The sequence below is a fragment of the Lates calcarifer genome, linkage group LG23 (genome assembly GCF_001640805.2).
Source record: "Lates calcarifer isolate ASB-BC8 linkage group LG23, TLL_Latcal_v3, whole genome shotgun sequence".
In the NCBI taxonomy this organism is placed as follows: domain Eukaryota; kingdom Metazoa; phylum Chordata; class Actinopteri; family Centropomidae; genus Lates; species Lates calcarifer.
In genome coordinates this window covers 17,301,827-17,323,530 of record NC_066855.1, presented here as the reverse complement: position 1 = coordinate 17,323,530, position 21,704 = coordinate 17,301,827, and the positions used below count along the sequence as shown (strand labels likewise).

The 21,704-nt window shown below is 41.2% G+C and overlaps 2 protein-coding genes and 1 long non-coding RNA gene across 16 annotated transcripts in view; 2 read left to right on the top strand and 1 right to left on the bottom strand.

Annotated features, from left to right (window-relative positions):
* LOC127139210 (uncharacterized) overlaps positions 1-10,913 on the bottom strand; it is a 37,457-nt gene extending 26,544 nt beyond the window's left edge. The window contains exon 1 of the long non-coding RNA XR_007809219.1: positions 10,768-10,913. This is a non-coding gene — a long non-coding RNA (uncharacterized LOC127139210). The remainder of the gene's footprint in view (positions 1-10,767) is intronic.
* The window catches only part of plekha1b (pleckstrin homology domain containing, family A (phosphoinositide binding specific) member 1b), a 53,138-nt gene extending 41,602 nt beyond the window's left edge, over positions 1-11,536 (top strand). For 2 of the 13 annotated variants that reach the window (XM_051066392.1, XM_051066391.1), the window contains exon 13: positions 9,341-9,739. In XM_051066392.1, coding sequence (XP_050922349.1) covers positions 9,341-9,599 — 259 coding nt within the window. In that variant the 3' untranslated portion in view covers positions 9,600-9,739. Of the gene's footprint in view, positions 1-132; positions 179-1,025; positions 1,124-1,616; positions 1,743-2,314; positions 2,453-2,645; positions 2,715-4,637; positions 4,703-4,827; positions 4,892-4,983; positions 5,074-6,167; positions 6,242-7,516; positions 7,799-9,340 lie in introns of all 13 variants that reach the window. The other 11 variants (XR_007809215.1, XM_051066389.1, XM_051066385.1 and 8 more) reach the window with 11 other exon arrangements.
* The window catches only part of htra1b (HtrA serine peptidase 1b), a 72,093-nt gene that overhangs the window by 15,493 nt on the left and 34,896 nt on the right, over positions 1-21,704 (top strand). The window lies entirely within an intron of this gene.

Here is a 21,704-nt window from a genome sequence, read left to right as displayed (position 1 = left end):
TTAGCTGGGAGCATCATGATTCTCGTGGGTCTGTGAAAGATAAAAAAATACATTTCAAACAGACATGCCTCATCAACGCCTCTGTTAGCCAAAACAGCCCCTTTATGACATAAACTTTACGCTCTCGTTCAGGTCAGTGATGCCACCAAACTCAGACCGAAGGCAGAGTTCTGCTTTGGTAAGTTCAAGTTCCTTTTCCTCTACTCTCTCTTTCCCTCTCTGCCTTTGCTTCCTCTCCTCCCCTGGACAAGGCCCTTTTGTTCCAGTGAGGTTAAATCATAAAAATTAATCAATGGTTGTACGGCTGGACGAGAACAAATCCCTGCAGCAGGCTCAACATCTGGTGGAGAGACTGAAACCAGAATAATGGAGGCTATTATGGCAGTAGCTTGATATCCACGGTTTTAGAATGACATGTTCAGCCATCACATATGGGTGCAGTTTTAAGGTGTCCATATACTTTTGGCTACAGCTTTTCTTCCCCACTTTCTTAAAATCCTCCATACCTTCATCACCCTGCCCCCCCCCACTCCTCTACCCTTTTTTCCTTGCTTTCTTCCTCTCCAATCTCCGTCATCCCCACTCTTTACTTGTTTCCTTCCTTCCTTGTTTTTCCCCTTCTGCCCTTCCTCGTCCTTTTATTCCTCTCTCCCTCCCTGTTTTCCTCTTCTGTTAGGTTTATTTCCTCTCTTTTGTCCCTTGCTACTTGTTGTTTTTCCTCTGGTAGCCAACAGTAGCTTTTTGTCACTCAATAGGAGGAAACTGTACAATAACCTTGACCTGACCTGTGTGTGTGTGTGTGTGTGTATTTGCATCTGCATGGGATGTTAACACCCGCACAAACACACACATCCTCTGCCTGTGAGAATACAGAAACAAACTGATATTTTTAGACCATGATTTGCATGAAGTTCAGTGTATTTCTCTTCTTCCTCTTGTGTTTTCTGGCCTAAAAGTTTCAAAACGAAGAGAAGGGAACAAACCAGACAATTACATCTCTCTCCTCTGTCTTTCTCTCTCTGCAGTTATAAATGCAGGGATGAGGAAGTTTTATCTGCAAGCCAACGACCAGCAGGATTTGGTGGAATGGATCAGTGTTCTCAACAACGCCACCAAGATTACTGTGAGCCTCGCACAGATTCCAACACACACACACACACACACACCACACACACACACGGATCAATAGGTGACCCTGTTTCTCCTATTGTTGTAGACTGCTCTGTCGTCTGCCTCAGGCTACAGCAGATGGAAAATTACCCATCAGGCTAGAGAGATAAAGTTCAGTTCAGGCTTAGCAGAGTGAAAAGGGAGAGAGAACAGGAAATCCATGGTTTCATGTTCACCTGCAGCTGCAGTGGCCTCTGATCAGTGGAGAAGTGTCAGGAATATCTGGTATTATTTCAAATTGTAAATCCGATTTTTAAGTTTCTTTTTAGTGATAGCTTTGGTGTTATAAGTAATATGTGGGTAGTTCATTCATTCGGTTGTCTAGTAGTTATCTACTGAAATCTAAAAAAAAAAAAAAAAACAGGTCATAAATATATAACTGTATTTTTGAATTAACCCTTTGGTTATTAACTGTTTGCATGACACTGATTGTGTTGTATTTGTAGGTGCCAAAGCCAGGTGAGGGCCACACCACCCATGCAGAGACTCCCCAGGAAGTACTCGGAGCCATGAAACAGGTCTCCTACAAGACTGAGATCATAGGAGGGGTCCCCATCATCACTGCTACACAGGTAACACACACACACACACACACACACACACTGCCGTATGTGTTGTATTAGCAGCTGTCAGCAGCAGCAGCAGCAGGTTTGGTCCTGTCTGTGTTGGTATGCAGCAAGCATGAACACGTGACCCAGCGTACATCGACAACAGACGAGTGACTGCTGGTTAGAATTTTCATGACTGAAAGATTTCGACCTTTAAAAGTGTCCAGTGAAATAAACACCTACAATAATGAAAAAAAAAAAAAGAAAGACGATATCTCTGGTTCTACCGCTTTTCATTCTGAGTCTGACAGTGTTTCACCAGAGTGCTCTTTTAATTTTAGGGAACAAATAAAGTAATCTGATTTGAATTTGAAGGCAAAGTTCAGTACTTTTAGGGTTGTATTTCTGCTGTATTCACCTTTCTCCTCCCACCCTAAAGAAAATATTTATTTAATGTCTGTTCTCTTCAGTTTGCCCTTCTGGTTTCTTGCAGCACATAAACTGTCAGCTGCTCACTGTACACCACACGACAATTTTCTGACAATGATGAAGTTCCATATACATTATATTTGTGCCTATATATGTGTGTGTCTTAGGAGCAAGGGGACGGACAAAATGGGGCAGATCGTGGAGGTTTGAAGCGGTGTCAGAATCAGCTGCCCTACTTCCTGTCCAGAGGAGCGCAGGACCAGGCCATCATCAAGGCTGGATACTGTGTCAAACAAGGAGCTGTGGTGAGAACACACACATACAGATGCACAGGGTTTTCACTTTATTTTTGATTGATGTGTGCTGGTCCTTCTAACACTGTCTAGAAAAAGATAGTATCTTGACACCTACTAGTCAGATTCCCCCTAAACCTCTGTGTGGACACCTGTTCTCCAGAGGATGATTCCTAATGTTGACAGATCTGCTTCTTTTCCTCAGATGAAGAACTGGAAGAGGAGGTACTTCATGCTGGATGAAAATGCTGTCAGCTACTACAAATCTGAACTGGTGAGAAATTACGTATTTTTTGTTTATTTGAGTGAACTGATCCTTTAAAAGACTCACATATAACAGAAGGCTGGCTGCAACCAGGCTTCTTTAGTGTATGTAAACACTTGACTGCCTGAAACACTGACTTACTTTACAGTTAACCGTGAGCACACACTCACACACACATGTTGTAAGTGTCCCTAAGTGTCCTCTAAATGCTGAAACGTCCACACAGCAGTGGTTTCGATAAAAAAAAAAAAACGTTCACACAGCCAGAGATAGACTTGTACACACACACACACAAACACACAGTTTATTAGAAGTTAACACTACAGTAAAACTATACAGATATTAACTAAAAACCAAAAAAAAAAAACTAAAACATGACAGATAGAGCAGTAGAAGAGTGTGTGTGTGTGTGTGTGTGTGTGTGTGTGTGTGTGTGTGTGTGTGTGTGTGTGTGTGCAGTGAGGCATGTTTTGCCTTCAGGGAGTTGTGTGTCTCTACACGCAGCAGCATGCTTCCTGAATACCTCCTCACACGATCCACATGTCGACAGATTAACAAGTCCTAACCACAGCCTGTCTGTGCACACATGTGGACACACCCTGTATGTATGTGTGTGTGTGTGTGTGTGTGTGTGTGTGTGTGTGTGTCTGTGTCTGTGTGTTCATACTGGCTGTGTGTTTTTGCCTTTATATTTTTGACTCTAGCTGTTTAACAGAATCATGTATTTAAAGACATTTCTTGAGTGCCACTAGTTTCAGAGGAATTTCTCCCCACTGTAAATTCAAATGTGAAACCTTTCTTTAAATGATCAGTCATCCCCAAGACAGAAACACAGGAGTCTACTGGATAGTTTAACCATACTACATGTTAATGTCCTAATCATCAGATTTTTAGATTCTTGCAGAATTTTGAGCTCTGTGATTGGTTTCACACCTAATTTGAACCTTCTGAGTCATAGTTGACTTCTCTCCCTGTTGTTTTTATGTTCACCTATTTGAACCTTTTGACTTTTTAATCAAAGTTATACATATTTATGATTCAACCAGGAGAGTTTCATGTCGATCTATTTTGAAGTCTATGAGAAAAAGAACAGGACGTCTGCAAAGTTAACACGTGAAAAAACCTGTGCCAGTGCAAACCGTAATCACTCTCTATTTACTATGTATTGCATCATGTTTATATTTATTGTCCACTATTTTATTTGACTGTCTGAGTGTGAAAAGTAGTTTATCACTGCCAGTTTCAGTTGGACTGTGGTGTGGAGAGTACCTCTGGCCAGACACTGTATTAACTGCTGATTCTTCTATCAGATGGTTGTCGTTTCACAGTCTGTTTGAAGGACATTTCTATGGTTAATTAAATGCTTCAACAATAAATGATCTGGCTATTCGACGACTGGATTTGTTGTCTGACTTGCAGTTTGAGCAGTTCTGTGATTTGATTTCCCTCATGGCTGCTGTCAGAAGACCCATTATAAGCTGTGGGAATATTAAGAAAATTGTTTTAATATTATTAGAGTAGTAGTTTGTTGTGGATACTGAGGTCAGTGACTGTAATCGTTGCGCTGTGATGATAGAAAGAAAACCAAACATAGGTGTAAAACATAAAGACCATTTTGCTGCATTTTCACATCCAACAGCAGCTCTATATTCTTTTTCTATTAAGTAAAATGAGTTAAAATGCAATGCATTTCATAAAACCTTCTAAGGATGTTCAGGAATTCAGGAAGAAGTGATGCAGGTACAAAATATTTTGCAGAAGGTTTCCTATTGAGCCAGACAAGAGGTAAATCAAAATCAAATCGCTAAACGTAAAGGAAACATGGTACAGAAAAGATTATGAGTCATTCAGATTTTAAATGCTCTGTGGTGGTACTTGTTTAAGCTGTCTTGAAATGAAATGTGTTGTTGTTTTCTCTCTTCTCTCCCACAGGAGAGGGAGGCGCTGAGAGTCATCCCACTGAAGGAGATTCACAAAGTTCAGGAGTGCAAACAGAGGTCAGTCACCTTCCTTGTTAGCAGGTGGATTTGTGCTGCAGTCTGGGCTTTTGGGTCAGTTCTGGGCATCACATCGCAGGTCATTAAAAACAGCTGCTGCTCTGTGCCTTTCCTGTATCCTGCAGTGAGCTGATGATGAGGGACAACCTGTTTGAGATGGTCACCAGCTCCAGAACCTTCTACATACAGGTAATACACATGAAGGAAAAAAAACAAAAAAACTTTTCTAACAACAGCAAAATCATACATTTATATTCTCTCTCTGTGTGTGTGTGTGTCAGGCTGACAGTCCAGAGGACATGCACAGCTGGATTAAGGCCATCTCAGGAGCAATTGTGGCTCAGCGTGGACCTGGGCGCACAGCTAACACTGTAGGTGTCAGACTTAATGTTGTTAAAGAGGGAATCCACCAACAAACACCCAGTTTTCCAAAGACTAAGTATAGTTGGTAAAACTTGAATAGAAAATAGAGTTTATACTCAGGGAATAATATCAAAACAAATAATGCATTTTGCTCTATCATTTTGTTGAGGCCTCTTTTCCAATTGGTCAGTGAATTCACTCTAAACTGTTGGTTTTTTTTTTGGTCCCATCACTCTACATTAAGAAGGAGCCACGTTGTTAACGTCTAATCAGGTGAAGTGGCTCCATCTTGTGGCTGAAGAGGCTACTGCAGCAACTAAACAGCTTCCTGAGGTTGAAAACATGACTCATTGTAATTAGATTACTCTCATGTGCTCAGTAAAATAATCTTAAGATCATTTTAGAAGCTCAGCCTCAGTCTGACCTCATTTGTAGCCCATATTTAGGCGTAAAATAATTACACATCAGTTACTATGTGTTAGATGGAGAGTACTGTCAGTCAATGATAATTATATAATGTACATGGCACCTCACACATTGTACAGAGTCAGTACATGTTTTCAGGAGTTTCACAACCTGATGATGATAACGACTGAAGAGTGTTTTCATAGACTGTTTCAGTTTTCTTTGCACGAATTGTCTACCTTACCACAAACCTTACACACACACACATACACACACCTACACACACAAACAAACAGATTCTTAATATTTCCCCCTGTCTCTCTCCACTCTAACTCCCCCTCAGTCTCTTCTCTCTGTTTGAAGAGTTTGCTTCCAAAACCACGTAATTATCCACTAGAGGAAAATGATATTCATAGGCAACTAGTCTGCAGTTTTTGTTTGAGGTGTAATGTCAGCCAGAGAAGTTTATATGTTATATATAAGTTTATATGAATCTGGGTGGCATTACATTTCTCCCCAAAACACAAGTTAATGCAAAATAGTTACTGGTTATGGGTAAAAAAGGATTTAATGGGACGGTATAACCACTCCTCCTCTCTTCAGGGCAGTGATACCTCTGTGGACGGATGTGTGGTATTTTGGAAAGAAGCTCTTCACATTACTGTAACTGAGCTATGCTGTAAACTGTTGTTTTCAGATTCGTCAGGCCAGAAGGCTGTCCAGCCCTTGTATACAGAGGTATACGCCATTCTGCAGTGGTGAATGCAGCACGTATGTGACCCCCGTGCCCTTTCCCCGAACCCCCTGTTCACCCCAACCACCAGCCTCTCCTCACCGAGCATTTACCCCTCCACACTGCAGGAGTTCTCTGGTTCTGTATTTAGTTTTTTTAGCCAGCAGCACAAAAGCCAGAGTGAACCCTGTAGTGTCCGTCCATCCTGAAGCTGCTGCTAACTGTATGATTTGAATTAGTCTCACCACCTGTTGCTAAAGCAGCGGAAGTACCCTTTAACAGCAGGTCGATAGTAGTCGATGTATTTGGGTGAACTGTATTTGAGCTTTCTCTCAAATACATTCATAGAGTCTGTTGCTTGAGAGTTTGTTCTTCAAAATGGACAAAACCTGAATGTTTAGGACTAGTTTCCTTTCCAGCTGCATTAACAAACGTCTTGTATCCAAGCTGTAGAATATAAACAGAAACCTCCTCTTTCTTTACCTCAAGAAAATGTTTCTTAAGCATTTGCACAAGCACATTTGATCCTTCAGAACAAAACAGAGCAAAATTTTGGGTCTCTTCCAATCTCCATCAATCACTTATGCCACAGGCAGAATATATGTAGAAAATTATCTTAAAAACGTAATAGTTCAGAAATCTGCATTCCTAAACGGGACTGTCTCACTGTTGTGACGTACAGTACATGTGTAGAGACAGTTTGTTAAATCCTTGGTTTGGGCATTGTCGCGCACATAGCAGACATGTTAGTTGAACTTTGGCCAGGTTTATATCAGGCCAGGCTTGCAGACTGATATGCTTCCTCAACATGCCTGAGCATTTCATGCCTGAATGCTGTTTGTTGGTCCACCATCATAACTCATCCCACCCAGGCATCATTATCACCTTATTTATGTTCCATTTACTGCTTAACACAGCAGTCTCATATTTTCTTCTCATATTTTTTTCTTCTTTTTTTTTTATTTTTTTTTTTACTTGTTTCATTGACATGTGGGTGACAAAATTAGAGGCGGGTCCAACTATACATTCCTTTTCATTTTCATAACGTGACCAATCATGTCTGAACTTTGTCTGTCTTCACTCTTTTATTCCTTGTCTCAGCAGTTTTTTTTTTTCATGTTGTGTGTCATTATTCATGTCTTAACATTTACAGTGTTCCTGACTCCCAGCAGGACTTTGCAAAACCAAATTCACCATGAGCCTTTTCTTTTTTTTTCCCCTTGTTTTTTTTCTCCCCTGCTAACCCTCTGTCATGTTGTGTTTCTGTTTTTCCTTTGCGTGTGTGTGTGTGTGGACGTGTGGGTGCGTTTCAGAGAGTGAGGTCTGACAGTGACGTACTAACCTTCCCCAAATGAGCCCTGCTGCCTACTTCCTGTCCCCTCCACCGCTGCTCATCGTCCAGTCACCAAGCCCCGCTGCCTCTCAGCTTCCTTAGCAACTGCCACTCGATCCTGTCCTGCTCCTTGGCAACTGCAGCATCACTCGTTCGTATGTGTTGCTTGTAACTGCATGAACCCCCTGTGTTACAGTCACTATTCACAGCATTTCATTTAGGTGGATAGTGTGACCCCGTATCTCAGCAATCGAGCTGTCAGGTAAAATGTTATCATGACTGGAATCACGGCCAAGGTTGTTACAAAACAACAAGAAATTCAACCTTTCTTTCCTTTCAACGCTTACTGCGTAGCAGAGTTGCAAAGTTGGAGCAGTTATTTTGGATATCTGTAATCATCAAGTCCTGAAACTCTCTTGGTTGAATCATCAGCACAAAAGTTTGGTACATGTCTGTGGACATAAAGAGCTTCACATTCTGCTGTGTCTACCATCAGCAACCAGCTGATGCTAAAGATAACACTTTGTAGAAACCTGATGTATCCTGATTGTAACAAAGCAGTGGTTTGAATTCACTCCTGCTCTGATTCACATTTCTGACTAGTGTCTGTGTTGTAGCAGACCAAGACCAATGGGTATCGTAGGATCAAGAGCCACCTGCATTACCAGACTCACAGACAAACTCTCTCACTTTGCAACTCTATATGCCTGACTGATTCTGTTAGAACCATTAATGCAGCTACAGATAAGGTGTCACACAACTTTCCTTTTCTCCTGCAGTCACAATAAAGAGCCATTTCAGTTCATGACACTCGCAACTTAGTTAAGGTGAGCTAGTAAGCGCTAACCAGGCTAGTTAAAAATGACTTTACCAAAAGGTAAACATTTGCCTTGTTTGAGAAGTCAGGTCAGGGTTCATTTCTCTCTGAGGACTGTGCTCCTTGATATGGTCTCATCTGAAAACTACTGTCCAAACAGGTCAACTGTCTAATATTGTTATACTATAGTACCCCTGTGTCATGTTGTAGCTGTGTTCTGGCTCTGGCTGCTATCTTTACTTTCCCTACTAACACAAAATGTTTGCATCAATGTTAGTTTAATTTTAATCCTTAAAACCTAATATGCATGTTGTTGAGTTTAAAAAAAAAAAACTTTCATATCAAGAGCAAATATCAATCAGATCACATCAAAATGTATTCATTAAATGTTTCCTTGGTCACCAGCAACATCACTTCGTAATCTGAATGTCATCAGTGACAAAAGCTAATTTTTTAAATGAGTGCTGTTAAATAAAGGTTGGATGCTACTGATTATTAATCAAGCTTATCCTGTATAATACTTTGAATGGTGTACATGCCAATGGTTTAGCACACAGAATATTAAATAGTTATGGTTTCATCCTCAAAGAGAGAAAAGTGCCCGACAAATTGCAATGTGTGGATTTCCAAATGTCAATGAAATTTAAAAAATCCCAATTATAGCTATGTCAGTAAAACAACCATTTTCCATGATTTGAATAGTCTTAAGTTTGATGGGTTTTCTGGTGAACAAGGAGACGCTAAACAAATTTGATGTGCAGTTTGATAGCGTACTCTTGTCTAAGTGAGGAGGATAACTCTGATATAGTGTTTGCACTTTTACTTTTCATTTTCTCCTCCATCTCACTTTACTCCACTCCATCATCCATCCATAGAAACATAGCTTTGTTCCATCAGTACACCCATTTTTTTCATCCATCTGTCCATCCATCATTCACAACCATTGCTCTCTTCTGCCTCTAACTTCCTCTCCCACTCTATCTCCAGGATCCCAGTGACCACCCTACTCCCTCCCCAACATCCTCCTCCACCTTCTACTACAGCCTCGACCAGGAACCATACCACCCACAATCCTCCTCCGGTGCCCTCTCAGCGGGCTCTCAGCCTCACGCTGGACACGCACCAGCAGGACAACTTCCTGGGCCTGCTTCCATGGAGGTTGAGCAGTGTCCAGTCGGTGATGATGCCCCTGCCCCCGGCGCGCTCCCGCCTGTCGCTGCAGGAGACGGTGCAGTCCTCAAAGTAACGAAGGGGGAGGACGAGTCCCTGTGGAAACGCCGCAGCGGAGCAGCTGAGCTTGGCTTTCTTGGCAGCGGCGGTGAGGAGGAGCTGAACCGTTGTACCACTGAGATTTCTAACCTGCACATTACACTGATGTGATGATGATGAACCTGATGATGATGATTGACAATCTTAAGCCCCCTCACACACACACACACACACACACACACACTTCTGTACAAGCTCCATGCGCTGAGATTGCTCCATGTGCTGACTGGCCAAATGATCCTCCTACAAAACTGGGACCAGTTCGGTCCTCCCTGGGACCAGTTTTTTGTATGTGTGTGGACATGTGGGATAGGATCTTCTTCCCCAGTTTATTTCCTATACTTTTGTCTTCCCACGTATTACTTATATGTTGCTGCTGGCAAAACACAAACCATGTTGTCATGCAAAGAAAAAGAAACCTTAGATATTGTACAGTAAAGTTTTGAGATGTTTCAGGAGTACAAGAACCATGAAACCTGCTCATAGCACCCAGATGGTGGCTGGGTTTCACAGTTCATGTAAGAAAGAGATAAACCAAAGTTTGCAGTCATGTGGTTTTTCTACAGCAGCAGCTCAGATGTTACAGGCTGGAAGTGGCAGATGTCTGCACCTAATGCTGCTGAGAGACTGACTAATCCAGCTTCTCAGTTTATGTTTTAAGACAATCCCTCTTGATATTATAAACTCTTTCATTCTGACCAGAGAACCATTACTTTCTCTTCTCCCTCACCTCTGGTAGAAAAGGTCACCCCATCAAACAGATTTAACACTTTAGAACACCAAAGTCCAGATACTAGGTAACTTATTGAACTGGACTCATGATGACAATGAGTCTCTAAAATGTTAGTTTAAAAAGAAAAAGTAAGAAAAGCTTTGAGCTTATAGGATTTTCTCACTAAGGGCTTGGTCACACAAGCATTTATAACAGATGAACAATAAAAACTATAACTGTCATAACTGTCATACCATATGTGTTCATTTAATCACTGCAATCAGTGGATTCACTCACATGTAACTTAAATCAAGGGAAAGCCTTTTTTTTTTTTTTTACAAAATACAAAACAACTCACACAAAAAACTTGTTTTGTTTTTAGGAAAAAACAACAAATTGAAAAAAAGGGTGAAGACATGAAATTTACTAAAACCACAGAGTGCAGCATATGACACTGTCTGCTCTTTGCTGTGTGAAACCTCCAAACAAAACAGGGGTCAGTGCTTAAAGTAAAACATTTTTTTGTTAATGTTTCGGGTTAAAATACAAGATAAGATGACTCACTGCTGTGGACTGAATGCACCATTGAGGAGCTGATTTTCACTCTGCTCACCAGCTTTACTCATCTCAACTCCTGCACTATACGTTCACGTTACAGTTGTTTTGTTAACTCCATCGGATGTTGTTGTATTTGTTTGTTTGTGGGGAGACATGAAACCAAACTCATATTGTTGATTTGTTGATCTGTAAATGTTGGGGTTTTTTTGGATTTGGGTGCTGCAAGCAGGGATGGAAATCCAAAAGTCCAAAACCTGGCAGCCGTTTTCCAGGTTTTATGACTGTCAGCTCCAAGGCTGTGAACGCTGCACACGCTGTGTGAGAATGGTTGTGGGTATTTTTTGTCTGTTTTGATGTGCTTTTAGTTTTGATAGTTTTTATTATTCACAGTGATGAGATTGTTTTGAGGAAAAAAATCTACATATATATGTTGTTTACTGACTTTTATACACACGTGTGTGCATGATTGCATGCACACAACCCTCCCACCCTTGTTGTTCCCTATTAAACATAAGCTGGGTAAAGTGCCTGCATTGTTATTTCTATAGAGTTGATTAAAAAAATGATGAGCTGTTTTGACCTTTTTAGTGTGTACTTGATTCTAAGACCATGTGCTCTATTTATTAAAAGAAATGTAAAAATAATCAGGTGTCTTCTTTCTTTCTGGCAGCACAGCGGTGGAGAAAGTATTCAGATCCTTTAATTAAAGTAGAAATGTTGAAATATAATCAAGTTCTGCATCCACGAGATCTCTAAAGTAAAAGTATTACTAAGAGACAAAGTACTTGTGAATCAAAATGGCCCCTGTGAGTCTATGTCCACTAGATGTCACTGTTTCCAAATGTTGTAAATCTCACACATCTCCCTCCTTTCAGGAAGTTTGTCCTGATTTATGGCTGGAGTGAGCCTCCGTTGTTCGTGCTATTGTCTCATCGGGTGGAGGCTCTCCAAATAAACTCCTCTGAGGCAGCTATTGGTCATTAGGTCATGATTTCATAACGGCTGCAGAGCATCAGTCCCACTGCACCGGAACAGGCTACAGTCACACCCCACGGATCCAGGAGTTGCACAAGACGAACATCATTGATGTAGAATGCGATTGAGACATTTATCTGAGTTGATGCGCAGCCCTCAGTGCATGTCTCTGTTAGATAGAAACTTTGTGCAGTCCACTGTGAATTACATCAGCTTTCAGTCTAATTTTTCTGAAACCCAACATAACACTTGAATTAAACAGGGCTATCACTGATCTTATTTGTAACACCTGTGCTAAGCAGCTGTAAAGGTGCTGTTCATTTTTCACTAAGTAAATGAAATCAATGAGTATAAGAATCTTCTTTACATGAACCCAACTCAGTATTCTACTGGAGTCATTTTGGAGATACATGTGACAGTTTTACTTTTAATATGTGTCAGCTGAATCTTTGCCCACAGTGCACAAGTTCCCTTTTTTGATACCAAAGAGCCCATTTTTTGGTACTGATACTGTAAAAAAGAAAACAATAAGAAAAAACACAGTGAGAGAGTGAGAGAGAGTGAGTGTCAAATAAAACCGGCAATATAAATGTTATTTATGTCTGCACATATGTGTGTAAGTGCGATGTATATGGGAGTAATTTATGCGAAGACACCAACACTGAATAATGATGCAAATGTGCGGGTAACCAGGATGCATATGTCTAAATACTGGCTTCACTTCATTATGTAACATCTGTTCTTCTCCAGCTGTTGCAGTCACCTCTGTTAGAATAGCCCCAAAACATTTCCAAATCAGGTTCAGTTTGTGTGGACTGCTGAGACCTCACAGAGGAACTCCCCGAAATGACTCTCACTTATTTATTCCTGAGGGTAACTGGCCAAACATAGAGACAATGACATCTCATCCAGATGTTTTCAGCAGCTACAGTGGATTTTGATCACCAAAAATCTTACAGTGACTGAAAACATGAGCAGTAAATGTTAGTGAGAAGTAAAAACTGAGAGCTCCTTTTCAAAGGTGCCATCATATGCTGAAGTTTATCAGTCATACAGAGTTAAATCAGTTTCAAACAAATACATCTAAGGTCATCCTTCCATTCTGAGAATGTTTTGTCAATGTTTCTGGAGGAAACTAATCTCTGCTGGCAAACATGTAATGTCTACTTTGTGAGTTAACATTTCATCTGTTTTATCTACTGTTTATGATTAATCTCCACATGGATTTGCAGATTTGAAATATTAACTCCAATTGCATTTTTCATTTTGTTTTGAAATACTGAGTATCTGGAGTGTAAAATAAATCAAATGAAGAGGAATCGAGAGGTTTAAACTGTATTTTGGAAAGGCAGCACTTCACATCATTTGACTGATTTCAACTATGAAAGCTCCTACTGTTTCCTAAGAGCTATTTAAATACTTAAAAAGGAAAGGTTTATTTCCCGTTTTACACACCAAGAATTCCTCTGAAATTGACTTTCTCATGTCCTGAAACAATTTCATGCTGTTCTATAAGAGTAGGAGTCACTTTCTCAAATGGCACATAGATAATTTTAAGACCAAATATATTCAAAAGGTTAACATGACCGAAGTTCACTTGAGGTCGTTCCCTCAGCTCAGCCAAAGACCACCTCTATCCAAAACCACAGAAAAGCATCTTTAATGACTCTTTTGGAGTGAGCAGCCTTGCTTTCGGTCCCTCTGCTCATGTGGAACGCCTCATAAAAACGCTCTGAAAGCTCCCCCAGATTAAGTTTGGATACAAGATTGTCAATGAAAAACAGTCTCTCAGCTGAGTGAGTGAGAACACACATCAGCCTACATGAGTTTACATGAGGCTGTTTAGTGTTTAGTTGACTGTGAACCCTCCCACAGGACACACTCCATCTGTTATTGTCCTAAAGGAGTCTGCAGAGCTCATTCTGTCCACTTCATAAATCAGTGGCTTTAAGTAATTTCTGTATGTTTTATAAATGAGTGATATGTTAAGACGCTCTGATATACCTAGAAGCACCACCTATCACTCTACCCTGACCCCTCAAAAGCCCAATAATGAACAGATTATACCTTATTGGTTTTTGTTGATCCATACAAAAAAGTGTAGTAAAAATGACATAGCCCCTCAGTTCTTAAAAATCTTCCTGTATTCCCAGAAAAGCTCCTGCATTGCAGAGTTTGTGAGGTTTATGTACCAGAATATTTATTGGCCAGGTGCAGTAAGAGAACTAACTGTTGAGAAGGGCCCTTTGTTGATTTGTTATCACAAATTTACTATTCTACACTGCAACATGTCCTGGCAGCACCTGTCTCATATCACATGTTGTGTCGCAGATTTCTACCTCAGATTGAGTCTTCTAGTCAGGTCGCCCTGCTCTCAAGCTGTTGAACAGTCTTGATCTAACACACTCCAGCTGAAGCACAGGAAAGCAGCTTTTCCCCCTCTTTTGCAACCTGCCATCTCCACCCTGTGATTTAGGTTCAGCAGTATCCTGAGGCAGTATCAGCACTGGACTCATTCGCCTTCTAATCTGTCTAATGAAGCCACTGTTGCTCAGTACCTAACATGACAAATGGAAGCAAGGGAAAGGCTGGCTCTCAGTTCAAATTTTAAATGGGCCCATGTTAATAGACTTCAGAGAAAAAGAACTATGTGTTCCAAAAGAGTGACAGAAACCAACCACCGCTGCCAGTCTAGGATTTAAAGAGGAGCCATGACACTGCCAGTAAGAACATAAGAACAAAACAAAAAGTCTTGCTCTGGACCCATGCTGCAATAAATTCAGTTTAACGCCCTCTACATCAAACTGAAAGCTGTTTTTCTTTGATTTTAAGTGCAGCAACATGAGTGGAGAGTAAAATGTTAACCCCACCTATTGTGTTTTAATCTTTGTACTTGAACACTGATTTGATTTCCAGGCACCTCATGCCACAGACTGGAAGCCTGACCGATCTGGCAGCAGCTGGACCAGAGGCTGAATGGAGTCCAGAAAAAGCAGTGATGCATGATGTTTGTTCGAGGCTTTAAGTACAACATTACTTTGCAGAGAGTCATGTCACATAGGTATTTACACCAATGACTTGCATGGCATGCAAAGGTGATCGGGTAGAGGGGGGCCTCATCAGGAATCTAATTATGACATGATATGTTTTCAACTGAGGGCCAAGATTTTACAACCAGAGATGTCCAGTGGCCAGTAATCTACAGTTTCTCATTCTTCTGTTGATCTGTTTCTGATTGGAGATTTGTCCTCATTTGACTGTCTGATCTTGAAATGTCAGATTCGTCACTGTTTGTCTTGAGTCTGCCCAGAATCAGCATCAAAGATGTGATGTTTTTGTGATCACTCTCTGACAGCCAGTATCTGAAACCACAAACATGGTACTGCAGGGAAACTAAATGTTGCAGGTCGGCGCTGACATGAATACTTTACTGGACTGTTTAGATGGATGGGAGGAGGCCTGAGTCATCTAAGAGACAAACACACATATACAAACACACTCAGACTTAAACACAAGCACTCTCTGTACAGACCTGGCAGCTGCACGTTAACATACGCCAGCTCCGACTTTGTTATTCTCTCTTTTGTCTTTTTCACGCTCTCTCCCTCCAACTCGGACACGCACATGCATAAATCAAAACATTATTGCAGACTGACTCAGCCTGAGTGGAATTAGATTGATATTTCTCACACACACACACACACAAACTGGGTTTCCCGGAAAAGCGGAGCAGAGTGTTTGAATGGTCTCCAGTGGTCTTCGCACCATAAACAGGAATGATGAGCTGTCCAACTGAGCCGGGGAGCAGCAGACAGACGACACATCCACTGGAACTGAAGTCATTTTATATCCATTTAAAGTTAACTCTGAATCATTTCATATGCATGACTCGCAATAAACATTGCAATTTAAATGATATTTCCAAAGGCAAGAATTAACTTTCAATTAAAACTTTTAAGCCAGAAAGTTGAGAAGACATTTAAATGGTCAGAAAAAAATGAAAATGAACAACTCCCTGATGGTGGAACTTCACCTAAGGAAGGTTGTGGAGATAGTTTTTTCAAATTATGTTGTCAGAGTCAAGAATAAACTTTCAGCCTCACTTTTAAGATCATTGTTTTTACAAATATTGCAGTACTGAAAGGAACTGGAAACCTCTAATTCACTCAGTAAAGCTAAGGCATCATTATGGATGGCAGGACAATAAAACCTCATAAATGTTGTTAAATAACTGCAAATAATGACATGGAAACTGGCAAACTGAAGTCACTTTTGATTGTGTTATATTATTCACCTCCCTGTAGGACCTGAATACAAAGTTACTAAATGCAGAGTACTTAACTGTTCAGAAATACACGTAATTGAATTAAACTGAGTAGAACAGTTTTGTTTCGAGAGGCCAAACTTTCTCCATTAAATGTTCTTTGCTGTTACGCCACTGTATCATCTGACAATCAATGCGTGTGATGAGAAGAATCCAATTATTTCCCCAGTGCATTTATTATTATATAACAGAACTTAATCATGTTTTAAAATCATTAGATCTCATATACTCTTGGCAAGGCTGTGCCTGTTAAATTGTTCCTTATGTTAAGAAACTCTCTCACGGACTTCCCTCAAGGCCCCTTAAAATTCTTCAAAAGCTAGTCAAAGCTCTTCAAGGGTCAGCAGAACATTTTCAAGGAACTTCTAACCTTTAAGAAACAATCAAACACTTTTTGGTGTCACTGAAACACATTCAAAGATTTTTAGAACACCCTCAAGACCATTTGAACATATAGCAGAAAGATTGGTGAATCCTCCCAAGGACCACTGAAACCCATTGAAAGGCCAGTAGAACCTATTGAAAGAATCCTTGACCACTTCAAAGACCACTGAAGGGCCACCTTCAAGTATCAGTGCGATTCCGGGATTGAGGATCAAGAGCTCTCTCGGGACCCCCTGAAAACCTCAGAGGATACATGGAACTCCTTCCAGAGTGTCTGGAATGCCTCGAAAGACCTCTTGAAACTCTTAAAGTAGCCCTGGACCCCTTCAAAGACCACTTGATCATGGTTAAAGCCTTATTGGGACTTATTGGGACTTATTGGGATTCCTGCAGCACCTTCAGAGACTAACCACTAGTAGCCTTAAGAAACCATCTGAGACCATCCCCTCAGTGGCCCCTGGAACCCCTTTAAAAGAATCTCATGGACCTTACAGAACTACTCTATAGTGCACATATACACATCTTCTTCTTTATCCTGTGAGTCCTGAGATCATCTCTGTTGGAGCCTCTCAAGTATGTTTCTATGGCGATGAGGGTGGCAACAGCAATACACACAAACAGAGAGACAGAAAGATGGATGAAAATCCCCTCTGAATCACGTCTTTCCTCAGACTGATGAGATGCAGCGGAAGACGCTGAACTGCTCCGAGTTTTCAGAGTCATCAAATCATCTGACAGGCTGTTTACAAAAAGCGGCTGAAGGTGAAGCCTCAGTAGTGACCTCTAGAGGGGGTGACTGAGTTTACTGATGTGTTTGAGGTTTACTGGACTTTAAAACTGAACATGGATTCTGTTCTGATGTTAGTGCAATATTTCCTTTCATTTAATTATTTGATTTCCTGGTTGCTTTCTGTATTGATTCATCCACAGTTGTTGTGATTTATTTGTGGTGATTCTGGGTCTTTGGACCTTTGGAACTACAATTATGAACTACATTTTCCATGTGTGCTTGCATGACAAAGCGTAGGTATGCTCTATTTTATGTTATAATAAGGTTTGGGTTTTTCTTTTGCCAAACATATTCCTTACATCACATCAAAGGGGTAAGGTTGTCTCTGAAATCACCCCCTATTTATACTTATATATATAATGCACTACATTTACTGTCTACCGTTTTAATGAGTCAAGCCACAGTATTTTACAATTCACACCCCTTCACACACACACACACACGCACACACATGGGTTCAGTGTTTTGCTCAAGGAGACTACAATGTGCAGACAGCTGGGGGTCACACAGCCAACCCTGTGATTAGTGGATAAGCCAGTCAATTCAGATACTGGTTAGTAGTTAAAACACAAGGTGAGGTGAGGTTCCCGGGACATACCACATTACATGGTGCCTTATGCTGACATTTTTCATTTCAAAACCTGGACTATAGAATTTTCTGCTGCATGAAAAGTAAACACACACGCTGCCATACAGCTGATTTCTAGCAGTCAGACAAGTACATACAACACACACACACATGCATATGCATATGCATGCACATGAAAACACATTCCTAAAGACTGAGAACAAACCGTTTAAAGTTGATTTCAAAAACATTCAAATCACTCACTTTGTCATATTCCTGGGTATAAATGCTCCTCTCTTTCAGCTATGTCTCTACTGTCCTTTATCATTCAGATTTATATGTCACTGTATTTACTCCAAACCCACACAAACACTCACTGGAACACACACCCTTCAGGGATCAGACTCTGGGTGGGTTTCTTTGGCTCTCTCCTGCATCAATAACTCTGAAAACCCTGCAGCCGCCGGGGCTGTCTGACCCAAACACAACAGCAGCAGCAGCAGGAACAACAGCCCTGTGGTGAGTTGAGCCGGACGGGAAGGAAACGAGCCAGGCCGAGCCATATCATATCACACAGCATGGAGGGAAAACTGTAGAGATGATTGCTAGTTAATTGTGTGTAAATATTTACCAAACAGAAAACAAACAGACAGCTGAATGAAAAACTCTGATAGTGGAGTTTTTAGTTAGTTATTAGTGAATAAATGTCGGCACTCGTGTGAGCTTCAGGGAGTCAGCAGGAAGACACCTGCTTCACCCAAAGGAGGACTCTAGTGCTCTGGCTCTGGAAACCTGAGGAACAGATGGAGTGCCATCTTGGCACAGAAAATCTGAGACTGTCCTTCCAAGAATAACTTTAGCAAAATGACCAAAAATGACAAACATGTTTACTTTCATGTGGAAAGGAAAATTAGAATCATGGTCACATTGTTGCGGAGCCACAAAATCAGTGTGGTTAGGAGGTCAGTTTATTCTGATCCCAGATTCACTCTTCCTTTATGAGAATAACTGTATAAAAAAAGGGATGATATGACTTTTGTTTTGACATTCAACACTGTGCTTTAGGTAGGATCCAAAGAAAACATTAACACTTCAGAAGATCTTGCTTGCCTGCAGAATTCCAAGAATCCAATGTCAAATAATGACATAATAAACATATGATGACCACATATGATGTCACAGAAACCTTCACCATCGACTGCTAAGGGTTCAGAACAATCGATAGTTTCCAAAATAGAGCTTTTCACGTCATACCACCGGTGATGTAACAGACCTCCATGACATTAAAGTTACTGCAGTGGTGGCTGAGTGTGAGACTGATGGATGACTCCTGCATTTTGAACCATTCAGTTCAGTTGAGTGAAATCACTATTTTGCATGTCTGTGCGTTGCAAACAAGACACTGAACAGCCTGTGAACTGAGAACTGTGAACATTGCTGTGTTGCAGATAGAGGCACAAACACACCCCGCATTGCCACAGATGAAAAGTGTCATTTAGGTTGAAATTAATATTACATACAACAATACTTTATTTTTTAATGATATTAAATAACAAGCTGACAATTCTGAGGGGAGATAAATAATATGGATGATCATTAACTCTCACTCTGCAGGGTATTTACACATGTTCACAACAATGTGAGTCTGAGTGAGTCTTGTAAAATGTGCAATTTTAACACAGAAAATGTGCAGCAACCTTGGCCCTTCTATGCATGTTCAAAACAAATGTGTCTCCAACACCATTTGAACTCTTGAGCCACTGTATTGACTTGTCTCTCTTAATGGAAAAATTTGATTGCTGTTGCACACCAGCACTCACTGACTGGATGTCAATGGGAACATGCAGCGGGCAGCAGGTTATGATTACGAAATACAGTTGGACTGAAGGACGGAGAAGGTGGACAGACATGGAAACAGCAGAAGGCGTCAGTAGGTTACTTTTAGTTTTACAACATTGCACTGTAAAACTGAGGAGAAACACAAACAGCTGCCTTTAAGAGGTTAAAATTAATAAAGCTCTACTTTTCACAGTGACATGTGTTTATTCATTGAGAGCATTAATTAAAATGTGTGAGAGTAAACGTCCAGAGACAGCTGAGTGACAGCATGAGCAGTGGCATGAGGTAAACAGTGGACAGTTCTGGCTGTATAGTGAATCACATACGTGGGCTGCAGTGTGACTGCAGTTTGTGCTGCAATAAAACATCTTATAGTTTGTCTGAGGCAGCCTCGTGGCTGAACAGAAGAAACATATGGGGTTATAACCACTGAGGCACTTTCTTAAGGTTTGAAGATCTAACTCAATACACAAGACTGTAACCCAGTGAACAATAAAAAATCATATTGTTTTGAACAAGGCAGCCAAGAGTGCACAGTGATGCAACATGAGCATACAGAATGCACACAGTGTATGCTATACACCGGTGTATTGCACTGTGCTGCACTTTCATGCATTCCTCTGCTGCTGAGCCATTGCACATATTATCATATTATATTATAGTATTACATATCTATTGCACATATTTATAGTGTGTTTATAGTTGGTTTTTCTGTTTGCGTATTTTAAGTATTGTGTCTTTTTTTAAGCTACCAAACGACATTTCGTTATGTGTAATGACAATAAAGAATTCTTGATTCTTAATTGTAACATGGTGTACAAACCTATATTTCATCTAACCTCTACAGGACATTTTCAAGGGATTATGATGAATAAGCTTTATTAGATGAGCAGCACTCTGAATTTTTACTTAAAATCTAAGTGTATTTAAAGTAGCAAGGTCAAAGCCCTCAAATATGCAGAATGGCCCCTTTCAGAGTATGTATGGTACTGGATCATCATGATGACTCTGGGCAAGCAGCATTTATCTACCTACTAGAGACATTGTATATTTCATAAATCATATCACATCATCATCATATTTTGTATACAGCTGTCAGATAAGTGTAGTGGAGTAAAATGCACAATACTCTCTCATTAAATGTAGTGGAATAGAAGTACGACAGGAACTTCCTCAGACGTCCAGCTCCTGTGGTACAGCACTTGAGTAGTAGCTGCTTCTTTCAACCATACACAGGTTTAATGCACACAACTTCACCACCCCACCCCCCACCCCCCCCCTCCTCTGATGGACGTCACACACGCCCACCAATCGTCTCCTGTGTTTATCCTGCAGCTTTTATAAACCAAGACAGCTCCACACTGCATCAGTGAGTACCGCTGCAGTGACCTCCGCACAACCCACTTTAAACATTTCTTAACTAGAACCTTAGCATTTCATTAGAAATTTAAAGTCCAACTCCCAGTTTCTTTTGGCTGAGTTTCTTTTCCACTGTCCCATCATGCGTCTCCGGTTTGTCCTGTGCGTAATGGCCCTGCTGGCGTCTACTTGTCTGGTGGCCGAGGCGCGATAGCCAAACGCTTCGCCATCGGCTGCCCGGAGAAGTGCGACAAGTCCCAGTGCGCGCCGATCCCGCCGACTGCCTGGCTGGCGACGTGCTGGACCGCTGTGACTGCTGCCCGTGTGCGCGTCCGGCGAAGGCGAGCAGTGCGGCGGCGCGACCGCGAGTGCGCCGAGGGTATGGAGTGTGTGGTGACCGACGGCGTGGAGGTGTCCTCCACCGTCAGACGAAGGGGCAAGGCCGGCGTGTGCGCGTGCACCAGCTCCGGCCGGTGTGCGGCAGCGACGGCGTCTCGTACCGGAACATCTGCGAGCTGAAGCGCGTCAGCAACCGGGCGACGAAGCTGCAACAGCCGCCGGTGATTTTCATCC